The 13,343-nt window shown below is 38.6% G+C and overlaps 1 protein-coding gene across 1 annotated transcript in view; it reads right to left on the reverse strand.

The window, feature by feature from the left end:
• Positions 1 to 2,823: 2,823 nt before the first annotated feature.
• The window catches only part of LOC127409628 (kinesin-like protein KIF3C), a 29,853-nt gene continuing 19,333 nt past the window's right edge, over positions 2,824 to 13,343 (reverse strand). Inside the window, exons 4-8 of the mRNA XM_051644322.1 lie at positions 12,504 to 12,622; positions 11,963 to 12,079; positions 11,601 to 11,709; positions 11,262 to 11,428; positions 2,824 to 5,862 (exon numbers count right to left, since the gene is read on the reverse strand). Coding sequence (XP_051500282.1) covers positions 5,748 to 5,862; positions 11,262 to 11,428; positions 11,601 to 11,709; positions 11,963 to 12,079; positions 12,504 to 12,622 — 627 coding nt within the window. The 3' untranslated portion in view covers positions 2,824 to 5,747. The remainder of the gene's footprint in view (positions 5,863 to 11,261; positions 11,429 to 11,600; positions 11,710 to 11,962; positions 12,080 to 12,503; positions 12,623 to 13,343) is intronic.

The following is a 13,343-nucleotide window of genomic DNA, read 5'->3' on the forward strand; positions in this document are numbered from 1 at the left end:
AGATACTAAATCATAATTATGGGATGAATTTTAACTCATAATTCAAATTTTTGTATCTCATAATTATGACTTTTTATCTCAGATGTATTACTTTATATTTCAGAATTTTTTTTACGTGGCAGAAATGGACTTCCATACCTTTTTTCTTTCTCTCATAATTTTGAGTATCTCATAAATATGACTATTTTATCCCATAATTATGACCTTTTTATCTCAAAATGATTCATTTGTTTCTCATAATTTTGATTTACCAAAGCACGTTTTTTTTTTTTTATGTGGCGGAAATGGGATTTCATAATGTAAATAATATATATATATATATATATATATATATATATATATATATATATATATATATATATATATATATATATATATTATTTACATTATGAAATCCCATTTCCCATTTACTCTCTCTATTAAAAGAGAGAGTGCATTTTTACATGGAAACCACATTTTAAAAGATCCCTAATGAGGCTATAAAATGGGGTTTCCATGTAAAATGCACTCTCTCTTTTAATAGAGAGAGTAAAAATATATAATGGCAATAAAAAAAAAAAAAAAAAAAAAAGTTGACGGACAAAGTGATAGATTTCAGGTCCGTTTTAAACCTGTGTAGAATGTGATAGATTTTCCTTGTTCCAGGTAGATGGCGAAACGATCGAGGGGGCCCCCTACCCCTGGCGGACGAAGAGACAAGCACTTGCCCACACTAAAGATCAAAATGCACCCCAAAGATCGCATACTAGTACCAACCCTGATTAGGACTATTTTTAATGCAAAAAAAAAAAAAAAAAGCTTGTTCTGTATCTCCATCAGTACATGTGTTGATGCTCCATCCTGGATTCAGTCCTGTTGAGCTCCCATCACCTGAGAGAACCCCTCTGAAAAGTCCTGCCAATCATGAAACAAACCCGTGTGGCTGTTTAGTAAGCAGACCTTTAGTCGGTGATGTGACACTGATGAAAAGAAAATTACCTGCATGTGGGTTAAACAGAACACGACACCAGCACACCTTACACGACCTCCAGCCTCCCACAGATTAAACGTAATTGAAGGTGCCATGTGGGCATGTTTGTTAATTATTCAAAGAAGATCTAGATACCTTATTGTGCCCAGGGGGGTATGGGGAGGTACTTTTGTGTGGATTACTTTTATGCTGCCTAAATATACCTTTTGGACCATCAAATTACCAGCAGTCTAATGGCACCCATTCACTTGCATTTTATGGACAAAAAGAGCTGAAATGTGCTTATAAATATCTTCACTTCGGTTCTGCTGAAGAAGGAAAGTCATACATGTCTGGGATGGCTTAAAGGTGAGTAAATCATGTGAGGATTTTCAATTTCGGGTGAACTAACCCTTTAATGGCACAGACTTTTGAAGGTAACTCTGTCGCCCCCTTGAGTAAGGAGGTTTTTAACGCAAGAACGCACGTTACGTATGTTCTGCTTCTCATATTTTTCTCCTGGGTTAAAGACACCAATAATATCACATGTGGAATGTTTTATTGCTCAGAAGTTGCTCTTTCATTGCACATAATGATTTGTGTGAGCATTAACTTTGTTGCACATGTAGGAGAAATGAACACATAAATGAGTTAATTGTTGAAATACACAGTAAGTGAATAGAGCTATAAAATGTATGTAGATAGCATAGCTGAGATAATTTGACCTTGGGAGAATTTGATGAGAAATGCTTGAGTTTATATTGAAATATATGATTTTTGATTGCAGATTTGGTTTCTTGGCAAATCTGAGCATAGTCTGAGACATTGTTGAGATCTATTATGAAAATGTAGAGAAGACACGTGACATTATTGGTGTCTTTTTCTCTGGGAAGGAGACTTCAGCAAATGTCTTGTTGATTTGCTCTCTATTTAAAGCAATAATTCACCCAAAAATGAAAATTCTCTCATCAATTACTCACCCTCATGCCATCCCAGATGTGTATGACTTTCTTTCTTCTGCTGAACACAAAGAGTTTTAGAAGAATATTTCAGTGCTGTAGGCCCATACCATGCAAGTGAATGGTGATCAAGGCTTTGAAGCCAAAAAAGGAGATAAAGTCAGCATAAAAGTAATCCATACGACTCCAGTGGTTTAATCAATGTGTTCTGAAGCGATCCAGTTTGTTCTGGGTAAGAACAGACCAAAATATAAAAACGATTTCACTGTACATCTTGCCATTGTATTCTCTAGGCATGATCATCATTTCAAGCTCGATTACACTTCCTAGTGGTTGACGCATGCACAGAGCACTAGATGGTGCTATAGACCTTATTCATGATAGCGCCATTTTTAATGGGAATGACAACGAGGCTGTGAGGGATAGAGGATAGATCTCTTCAATGGCACACATGATATAAAGATGTAAAAAGCTCCTAGATCACATCTGATTTTCCACAACTCATGTTTTCTGGAGTTTTTTGTCTACTGATGTTCTTGAAAAAATGTTTTGTCAACAGAACGATACAAAAACACTTTAAACTGCAGTGCAACCCACTGAAGAGACTGCATGTCTATCCCTCACAGCCTCGATGTCATTCTCGTCAAAAATCTAAGATGGCTCTGCTGAAATAAGATGACATGAAGGTGAGTAAATGATGAGAGAATTTTCATTTTTGGGTGAACTAACCCTATGATTCCACCTAGAAGCACTCCAAGATATTAAAGCAATATTCCAGATTCAGTACAAGTTAAGCTCAATCGACAGCATTTGTGGCATAATGTTGATTACCACAAAAATTAATTTCGACTCGTCCCTCCTTTTCTTAAAAAAAAAAAAAAAACTGGGTTACAGTGAGGCACTTACAATGGAAGTGAATGGGGCCAATATGTAAATGTACTTGGATTCTAAGTGGAATGAGGCCAATCTGTTTCAAAAGTGTAACCACAAGATTTCATTATGTGTTAACATAATTTTAATGTGATAAAATCGCTTAACCTTTTCTGTATATAGTTGTATCCAATTTTACAACTTTGTCGCCATTGTGGTGGCTCAGCAGTTAAGGCTCTGGGTTACTGATCAGAAGGTTGGGGGTTCAAGCCCCAGCACTGCCAAGATGCCACTGTTGGGCCCTTGACCCCATCTGCTCCAGAGACACCATATCATGGCTGACCCTGACCCCAGCTTAACTGGGATATGTGAAAAAAAGAATTTCGCTGCAAAAGTGTGATTAAATAAATGAAATTAATAATTATTATCCCACAAAAACATCCATTTAAAAAACTTAACAGATCAAATATTACACAAGTTTTAACAGAATAATTAAAGCAAGTGGTTTTATATAATTATAAGCTTTACATTTCTGCCTTATTGTTCCTCAGGAAACAGGAGAGAGAAACTTAAGCTTTTGCCTTAGAACTGCTCCTTTAATTCCAACCATTGAGAGCACCTCTATTAGCCAATAACACACAATTCTGACACACATAAACACATAGATCTTCTTAATATAACAAAACTCCAGTATGTTCATAATTACAGGAGAGGGGCATCTGGCTGGGGATCATCATGGCTGTGTTAGAAGTCAAGTAAGCAAGGCATGTGTGTGTGTGTGTGTGTGTGTATATGAGAGTTTAAATGTGTTTTCATCTGTAGTCTTACAGATGTATGGCATCAAATTCATTGCTTTAAGTTAGTGCAGTGGTTTAAAGGTACAAGCAAAGCCCAGGTCATATGGTACATGCTCTAGGTCTAGACTTCTAGATCCTTCCTCCAGACAATCAGCCGCCTCTATTCCAGAACCCTGTTTAGAATCACAAAGACACACACATACATTAAGACATGCAGATAGAGAGAGAGAGAGAGAGAGAGAGAGAGAGAAAGTCTCTCTTTCTAAGCTCTTTTCTTTCCAGTCACAGGAAGTGAAAGCTCAGCATGACCAATCACAAAGCCCCATCCATTTAGCTTACATAATCAGATGTGTGTGTTTGCCATCAGTGTGCCTTTAACCCTAGTTCAGATCTGTGCTGGTCGGTACGTAAACACTGAGGTTGACCAACAGTTTTGGAAGCAGCAAAATTAATTGAAATAAACATAACTGCTGGACGGTGAAGTGTGTCATTTTTTTGAATTGATTAAAATACTTTCTTGTATCATATTTAACTTAATATGTAGCTTAACTATAAGTAATCCATTTGTAGGTTAATTCCCCCCCCAAAAGTATAAACACTGACTGTGTGGTATTGAAAGACCTTTCTGACATTTAATCACATGCAGAGTATGAATTATAGATATCAACAATTACATTTTCACTAGTTAAATGCTAATTCTTGATATGGAATTACTACTAGTGAAACTGCTCTTTTTATGCCAGTAATTACATTTGCAATAGTAAAAATGTTAATTCTTGATAAAAACAATTACGTATTTTCACTAGTTGAATTTTACAAACATGTCATACACTCCAGTTCAAAACGTAATTTCAGAAATGCAATAAATGATCATTTTTGGTTTCAATAATTACATGGCTACTAAAGCAAATGTCCATTCCTGATACCAACAATTGGATTGCAACTAGCAAAAATATCATTTTTGGATATCTGAAATTTGGTTTTCACTAGTGGCTATGTTAATATCAGATATCTGTAATGTAATTGTAACTTGTAAGAAAGCCATTTAAGATACTGTATCTTTAATTTCTCTAATTTATTGATATCTGAAATACCAAATCTAACATGTTGAAATACATTTACAGATATACAAAATTCACACTTTCACTTGTAACTCATTTGTTGATATCAGGACTGGATATTTGTATTAGCAACAATGTAATTATTGATATACATTTTTTAATTTTTACTAGTACGAAGTACATAGTTTAATGTACTAGTTTGTTATTGCAACTAGTAAGAAATTAATTATAGATGTCTGTAATTGTTTTGAGATAATTGTGAAATACTACTAGTGAAAATGCAGTTACAGATATCAATAATAATGTTTTTACTAGATGAAATTCTATTTTTGATATCAAGATTAGTATTTTTACACTATTTTTTGTTTTTACACTAAATGAGCACTTTCTCTAGTGGTAATTCCATTCCTGATGTCAGGAATTGACATTTTTTATGGTGAAAATTGAATTGGTGATATCTATAATTCATATCCTACATGTAATTAGATGTCGAAAAAGCATTGCTCTTTTTGTTTAATGCATTCCAACCACAGCTCAGCCAATGGCATGGGTTTAGGGCAGGACAAACAAAACTTTTTGGTTTAAAAACGTTCACTATTTTTGCAATTCTGTTGGGTGCCGCTAGTGTCGAAAAAATAACACACTTCACCTTTAAATAGCCTCAGTTCTCAAATGAGGCGACATTATTTAGTGCTGTTGAGTCTTCTGTTGGCAGTTTTCAAAGTCTGTTCAGGTCAATATCGTCCTGAGTATTAATAGAGCAGAAAGCAAGAGAAACAGAGATTGAAAGGGTGAATATGTTTAGTAGTGATCGTTTGATTGGTCCTGATGAGTTGGAATGGGTCCATGTTTAGTGCTCCAATCTGGAGAGTGAAAGCGTGTTTCCTCTTGCATTCACAGTTTGTCCTGGTTTAAATTGACAGGAGCAGGTTTTTAGGAGTTCACCTGAAGACTTGGTTGTTGGTTAGATTGCTCTAATCATTCTTTAGAGGAGTTACTGGTTAATGGTGATGGAACAGTTTGTCTCACTGTCCTCTTCCTCAGTATATTTTGGGTTTTGTGAATTGTTGTTTATCCCTTGCAGGGGTGGTATTGTGGTACTTCTGGTACTTCATTCATGGGCTGTTGCCATGGCAATGGTTTGTGGGTGTGGCAGGCTGTGGGACCCTGAGGATGCCAGAGAGAGGGCGGAGCTTGAGGAGGAGATGGCTTGCGAAAACTGGCACCTGCATATAGAACACATGTGATGTCATTATCCTCAGACCAACACAGTTCATGGCATGCACCTATTAGTGTCAGAAATTATAATATTTGATTTTGGATTAGATTTTCATGGACATTTTTTATTACCTTTATGGGGGGGTGGCGGGTAATTAGTGTAAATTACAATAATAAAAACTCAAATACTTTAGTTTAATAATTCATTAATACAAATTCTCAAAATTACCTTACCCTTAAAATTAACATCAACTTTATTTAAGGTGAAAAATATGTATAACTAGGACTATAATAGAAAATTAAAAGCTATATCAGATGTTAAAAATAAAAAGCAGAATAATTAATTAAAAGGGCTTTTTTTTTTTTTTTGCTCCACATTTTGTCATTATGGGAGTATTTTTGTCACTTTCAGTGGCATTTTTACCCTGAGCTCACCTTAATTTCTGATCTTGACTACTATGCATCCCACTTATACTAGTTCTGTATTTAGTTTGGAGTGGTGGTGGCGTAGTGGACTAAAGCACTGAACTGGTAAGCAGAAGGTTGTTGGTTCAATCCCCACAGCCACCACCATTGTGTCCTTGAGCAAGGCACTTACCTCCAGGTTGCTCCAGGGGATTGTCCCTGTAATAAGGGCACTGTAAGTTGCTTTGGATAAAAGCATCTGCCAAATGCCTAAATGTAGTTGCTGTTATGTTTTCACATTATGGCCCTGCGGATGGCCACCTCGGTATGGAGCTCTCCAGTTCTTTTGCTGTTTATGTTTGTTTGTCCTGTGTTTAGTACTTTATTTCAGATCAGTTTTACCAGAGACGAGCTGCTGAATATTCATCAGCACACGCCAGACAATCTTTTACAGTTTTTTGATTATTCTGACGTTTTGATAGACATTTTAGTCGGAAGAGCAGCGGTGCTGTACAAACGCGTTAAAAGACGCAAATGTGGGAAGCGAGCTGGTGCGCTGGTCAAGCTCCGACAGCGCGGCTTTCAAACCGCACTGCTGAGCATCCATCTAGTGAATTGCTGCACTCTTTCTAACAAAACGGACAAATTACTTCTCCTCACCCACAAAAATAAGGACTTTGCAAATTCTGCTGCATTGTGCTTCACGGAAACCTGGCTGAGTGAAACCATTCTGGACAGCGCGTTACATCTGCCGGACTTCCAGCTGTTCAGAGCAGATTGCACCGCGGAGTTAACAGGGAAAACGAGAGGCGGTGGAACATGTTTTTACATCAATAAATGTTGGTTTACAGATGTAACAACGCTGAAGAAGATGTGCTGTCCTAATTTAGAGGCGCTCTTCATAAACTGTAAGCCTTTCTACTCGCCGCAGGAGTTTTCCTCATGTATTCTTGTGTGTGTTTATATTCCTCCACAAGTGAGTGTGAGTGCGGCGTTGCAACAGCTGGCTGATCAGATCACTGACACAGAACAGCAATACCCAAACTCACTTATTATTATTCTTGGGGATTTTAACAAGGCAAATCTCACACATGAACTGCCCAAATACAGACAGCACATTACATGCCCCACCAGAGACAGAAATACACTGGATCATTGCTAAACAACAACAGAGGATGCATATCACTCTGTCCCTCGAGCAGCTTTGGGACTCATTGATCACTCTTTGATCTGGTTAATCTTCTTCCGATCTACAGGCAGAAACTTAAATCAGCTAAACCTGTAGTAAGGACTTCAAATAGATGGACCAATGAAGCAGAGCTGGAACTGCAAGCCTGCTTTGACTGCACTGACTGGAGTATTTTTGAGGCTGCAGCCACAGACCTGGATGAGCTCACAGATATTGTGACATCATATATCAGTTTCTGTGAGGATATGTGTATTCCTACTAGGACTTATTTAACATACAACAATGACAAACCATGGTTTACAGCAAAACTCAGGCAGCTTCATCAGGCCAAATAGGCTGCTTACAGAAGAGGGGATAAAATCTTGTATAATCAGGCCAAAAACAGACTGACAAAGGAGATCAGAGTGGCTAAAAGAAGCTATTCTGAAAAGCTGAAAAACCAGTGTTCAGCTAACGACCCTGCATCAGTGTGGATGCACCGCCTGGAGCGAGGGAGCTGCTGCCGGGGGCGGAGGAGTGCCCTGCCGTCCCCCAGGAACGCGGAGGGGTTGAGAGAAGACCGCCGTCCGCGGGGGGAGGAGGAAAGCGACTCCCCGACCGCCTGGAGTGGTAGGGCTGCTGCCAGGGGCGGAGGAGTGTCCCCACGGGACACCGGGAACGCGGAGGGGCATTCTGTCCGCTGGGGGTCGGAGGTCTGACTCCGATCCGCCCAGGGAGGAGCGGCTGCAGTCCGCCTGAGAGGGTGGAGTAGTGATCGAGGACCACGCGACGGCGCATCAGAGAACCGGTGAGTTTCTTTTTTCTCTCTCTCCTCTCTCTGTCGCTCCATGTTGGCCTTTCCCTCGCCATTTTGTTTTGTTGTTTTTCCCCTCCTGTCTCCTCCCAGGTCGAGGAAGGCGGGGGTGACCCGCCGGTAGTTGGGGCGTAAGGCACGCCCCCCCCGGAGAGGAAGGGTAGGGGATGTATGTCATGCCGGGGGCTCCCCGGCCTGAGGCAATGCCGGGAGGAGTGTAGAGACGACGAGGGCGGGGCCGGGCTGGAATGAGACACACCCAGTCCCCAATCAGCCTGATGGGGCGCGCGAGGGATAAAGGCAGCCGGGGACGACAGTTTGAGAGAGAGAGAATTGCAGGCAGCTGTACTGTGTGTTTTTGGTTGTGTGTTTTGTTTAAATTGTTTATTAAATTATTATTTAAGTTGTCAAGCCGGTTCTCGCCTCCTCCTTTCCACTGAACCCCCTTACAGTGGACTTTAGGAGGAACACCCCAGCATCGACCCGCTCACCATTCTGAACAGCACTGTGGCAGCAGTGGAGTCATTCAGGTTCCTGGGCACTACAATCTCACAGGACCTGAAGTGGGAGACCCACATAGACTCAATTTTGAAAAAGGCCCAGTAGAGGTTATACTTCCTTTGCCAGCTGAGGAAGTTCAACCTGCCACAGGCCCAGCTGATACAGTTCTACTCAGCAGTCATTGAGTCTGCCCTTTGCACTTCTATAACTGTCTGGTTTGTTTCAGCTATCAAGTCAGACATCAGAAGACTTCAAAGGATAGTTCGGACTGCTAAGAGGATTATTTGTGCTCCCCTACCCACCCTGCAAGAACTGTACACATCCAGAGTGAGGAAAAGGGCTGGTAAAATCACTCTTGACCTCTTTCACCCAGCACACTTCCTTTTCAAACTGTTGCCCTGTGGCCGGCGCTACAGAGCACTGAGCACCAAAACAGCCAGGCACAGGAACAGTTTTTTTCCCTCCGGCTATCCACCTCATGAACAGTTAAAACTGCCCCAAATACTTTCCTTTTGTCAGTACAACCATGTGCAGTATTCAATCCATCCGTTCCTTATATCAATATATCATTTATATTCTTTAACATATCCGACCTCTTCTTCAAAACTGTGTATCTGTATATAAAATATTCGAACAACATTATTGCTCTATTGTGTATTTCTTTTTTCATCTGTTATATCTTTTTATTTTTATTTTTTATGTCACTATATGTATATATGTTTAAATGTATATGTTTGTATGTATGTATATACGGTTGCATTTGCACTGGAAGCTTCTGTCACCATGACAAATTCCTTGTGTGTGTAAGCATACTTGGCAATAAAGCTCATTCTGATTCTGATTCTGTATGAATTGACCTGTGAAGTCACTTTTCCCCTGCAGCTGCCATATTTGTGACCAACAGCGGGAGGAAACAATAGCGGTGAATGGAAAAAAAGTCCCAGGAAAGGTGTATTCAGGTCTTAGGTCTGCACAAATATTTCCAAATTTGACTTTTGCGGACATTTAAATATATTTTATCCATGATTCATCTCCGTACGGCAGCGAGTCTGATGTGTGACCAGCGAGTGCACATGCCTACCGGTACATCACCGTAAACATCTCTCGTTTAGAAGTTATTCATGTTTGTGTTGTTTTCTTCTCTGATTTGGTCAAAATATTACAAAACGTCTGTGATGATCCTGTCTGTATGAATGTCAGGGCTGATTTTAAAGGTTAGTTCACCCAAAAATTAAAATTCTCTCATCATTTACTTGTCCTCATAAAGTCCCAGATGTGTATGACTTTCTTTCTGAACACAAACAAAGATTTTTAGAAGAATATCTCAGCTCTGTAGGTCCATACAATGCAAGTGAATGATGACCAAAAATCAGATTAAGGCAGCATAAAAGTAATCCACACGACTCCAGTGGTTTAAGATATGTCTTCAGAAGCGATATGATAGGTGTGGATGAGTAACAGATCAATATTTAAGACCTTTTTACTATAAATCTCCACTTTCACTTATACATTTTGAAAGTGAAAATGGAGATTTATAGTAACAAAAAGGATTTAAATATTGATCTGTTTCTCACCCAAAGTAAACCACTGGAGTCATATGGATTACTTTTATGATGCCTTTATGTGATTTTTTCTGGTCACTATTCAAACAAAAATTTCGCCAACTTTAGTCGCATCTCACAGCTTAGCACAACGAAGGTAAATGAAATTTTGTTCACAAACATGGCGGCACAGTCATACAGTGACGTCACACGAAACAGGTCAATAGTAGGTTACATAGAACCCTAAAGAACCTTTTTTTCTAAGAATATACTCAAATTGTCTATATGCATTGATTACCCGAAGTACCCTAAAAAAATGGTTAGGGTACTGTGTACAGCAAAGTACACACTGTATACTTTAAAAAAATAGAATGTGACACAGTAAGCAGTATGCAACAATGAAAATGTCAAACAGTAGTATGCAACATTATTGTCACATGACCTCACTACATTGCATGTTTAATTCAGTGAGTCGCATTCAGTAATCATCTCAGAAATAAATATACAGTAGTTACTTAGCATTTTAATGCAAATTTGTTTCAAAATGTCTTAACTCTTGGTTAAGTGCAATGTCCAATTAAGTAATAAGTCAAGAGGGAGACATTAAAAATTGCTGTTGATTTTGATTTGGCTTCATTCATCAGTGTTATTGGAAGTCATTCCATGCATACAGAAAATATGTATACTGTGCACAGTGTGCATACTCAAAGAACAAGTACGAGTAATATGCTAGTATGTTCCATTTCAAATATTGCTCTTGTTTCATTAATGCATGAAAAATCTGCATTGTGAATCAGATTCATATAAATGCTACAGATCACACTGCTAATCTCTGATTACCATTTGGACTGTAATTCTGATTTTAATCTAATCATAATCATCCTATTATATTTATATCAAATTATATGAATCAACTCATTTTGACATATATATTGTGTACTTGTGTACATTTAGTTTCATGCTCTCAGTCATACTGACCATGAGTGAGATTTTTTGACGCATCCAGTTGCTGATTTCTCTCTGTAGGTTTCATTGTCCAACAGAACGTCTCGAGATAGTTCCGTCTCTAAACTGGACTTTGGGGAGTCCAGTTGAAACACGACAGGGGGAGTCATGTCCAGTTCCAGAACCATTATATTCTCAGCCTACGGGGGGAAACGAGGGACAAAAAGCATAAGCATCATCACAATTTATCTTGTTACACTCCACGTGTCATGCAGCTCTAGCACATAAACTCATTCCTTTTACATCGGCTGGCTATTTTCCACTATTTTAGCCTACTTTTGCTTTTCTCTCTCTGTCTTTTCATAAACGTACCCTGTATCTGGAATAAGCTCCCATTGCTATGGCAACCCTGGCATGCTGGCTGATTGGTCGCTTGTATCCCACAGCGGAGGCGGGTCTTCTCTTCATCTGTGTGAATTTACTGTGTCAACACAGACAACAGACATTTTAAAAGAAGAACAGCAATTTCACAATGCAAGTGTGAGTGTGTGCGTGTGATATTCTGTCCAGTAAATCACAAAATGACTTATGTTAAAGCATGCTGTCAGTTAGAAAAAGTAGCATAGTAATACCATTGTTTTTTGGACAATACATGAATACTGTATTCATTCAGTACTGTGATATACTGCATATAAGTATCATCACTGCACATGTAAAGGTCAAAGTTTACACACTTCTCTGCTGGGACGAGAGGCTGAAACTTCCACTGATCCTCCTCAGCGTCAAACTGAAGTCTGTTCATGATTTTATTCTTTTCTTCAGGAGGGATAAAGTTCTCTATTATCAGATATCTGCACAACAATACAAAAACACAGAAATCTCATAAACAATTCAAGAGTTTATATTTTAAACACAGAAATTAGGTGTAGGAGCTGTTCATATACAGTATGTAGAGTTGTAAGACATTTGTAATGGCATTGTAATCTTAATTCAAGAACAACAGAAGCCAATGGGATGTCCCCACTTAGATGCAGAAGTAAATGTGTGTGTGTGTGTGTGTGTGCGTGTGCATGTGTTTGTGTGTGTGTGTTTTTTTCTTTACTTAGCTATAGATTGGGGACAAAGGTGTACTCAGAAGTTCGCTAAATTTGACAAAACCTGCCATTGTTGATGTCCTTAAAGGTAAATATGATTCATAATTATAGTAAATGTTTTTTTTATTCTAAAAATGTGCAAACGTTCTCCTTTATAGGTAATGTTAGAGCTCAGACTCACTTAAATTTGAGTTCTCTGGTCAGTTCGTTCTGAGTTTGCTCCAGTTCCTGTCGACTTCTGACATGTTCATCATTCACATCCTGAATATCAGCCTTCAGAGACTGCAGCTTTGCATACAACTACAGAGACAGTGATAAAGGAAACCACATGATTATCCATCCATCAATCTAGATCCATCCATCCATTCTTCTTTTCCTCCATCCATCCATTATACATCCATCTATCCATTCTTGTAGTCATCCATCAAGCCATTTATCATACATCAATTCTTCTATTCATCTATCTATCCAACATCCATTCATCCATTATCTATTGTTGTTTTCACCCATCCATCCATTTGCTATTCATCCATCCATCCATCCATTAATAAATCATTAATTAATCCCTTTTCTATTCATCCTTCCATAATGCATTTTTCTATTCATCCATCCATCAATAAATAATCCATTCAGCCATCCATCCATCCATCCATCCATCCATAAATCAACCATTCATCCACCAATCTATTCATCATTTCATCAATAAATCATTCATCCATCAATCAATCTATTCAACCAACCATCCATCCATCCATCAATACATAATGCATTCATCCATCCATCATCCATCAATCTATTTAACCAAGCATCCATCCATCCATCTATTCAACCAACCATTCATCCATCCATCCATCCATCAATACATAATGCATTCATCCATCCTTCATCCATCAATCTATTTAACCAAGCATTCAACCAACCAACCATCCATCCATCATCCATCAATCTATTTAACCAAGCATCCAACCAACCAACCATCCATCCATCAATGCATAATGCATTCATCCATCATCATCCATTA

Source organism: Myxocyprinus asiaticus, chromosome 19 (genome assembly GCF_019703515.2).
Source record: "Myxocyprinus asiaticus isolate MX2 ecotype Aquarium Trade chromosome 19, UBuf_Myxa_2, whole genome shotgun sequence".
Lineage (NCBI taxonomy): Eukaryota > Metazoa > Chordata > Actinopteri > Cypriniformes > Catostomidae > Myxocyprinus > Myxocyprinus asiaticus.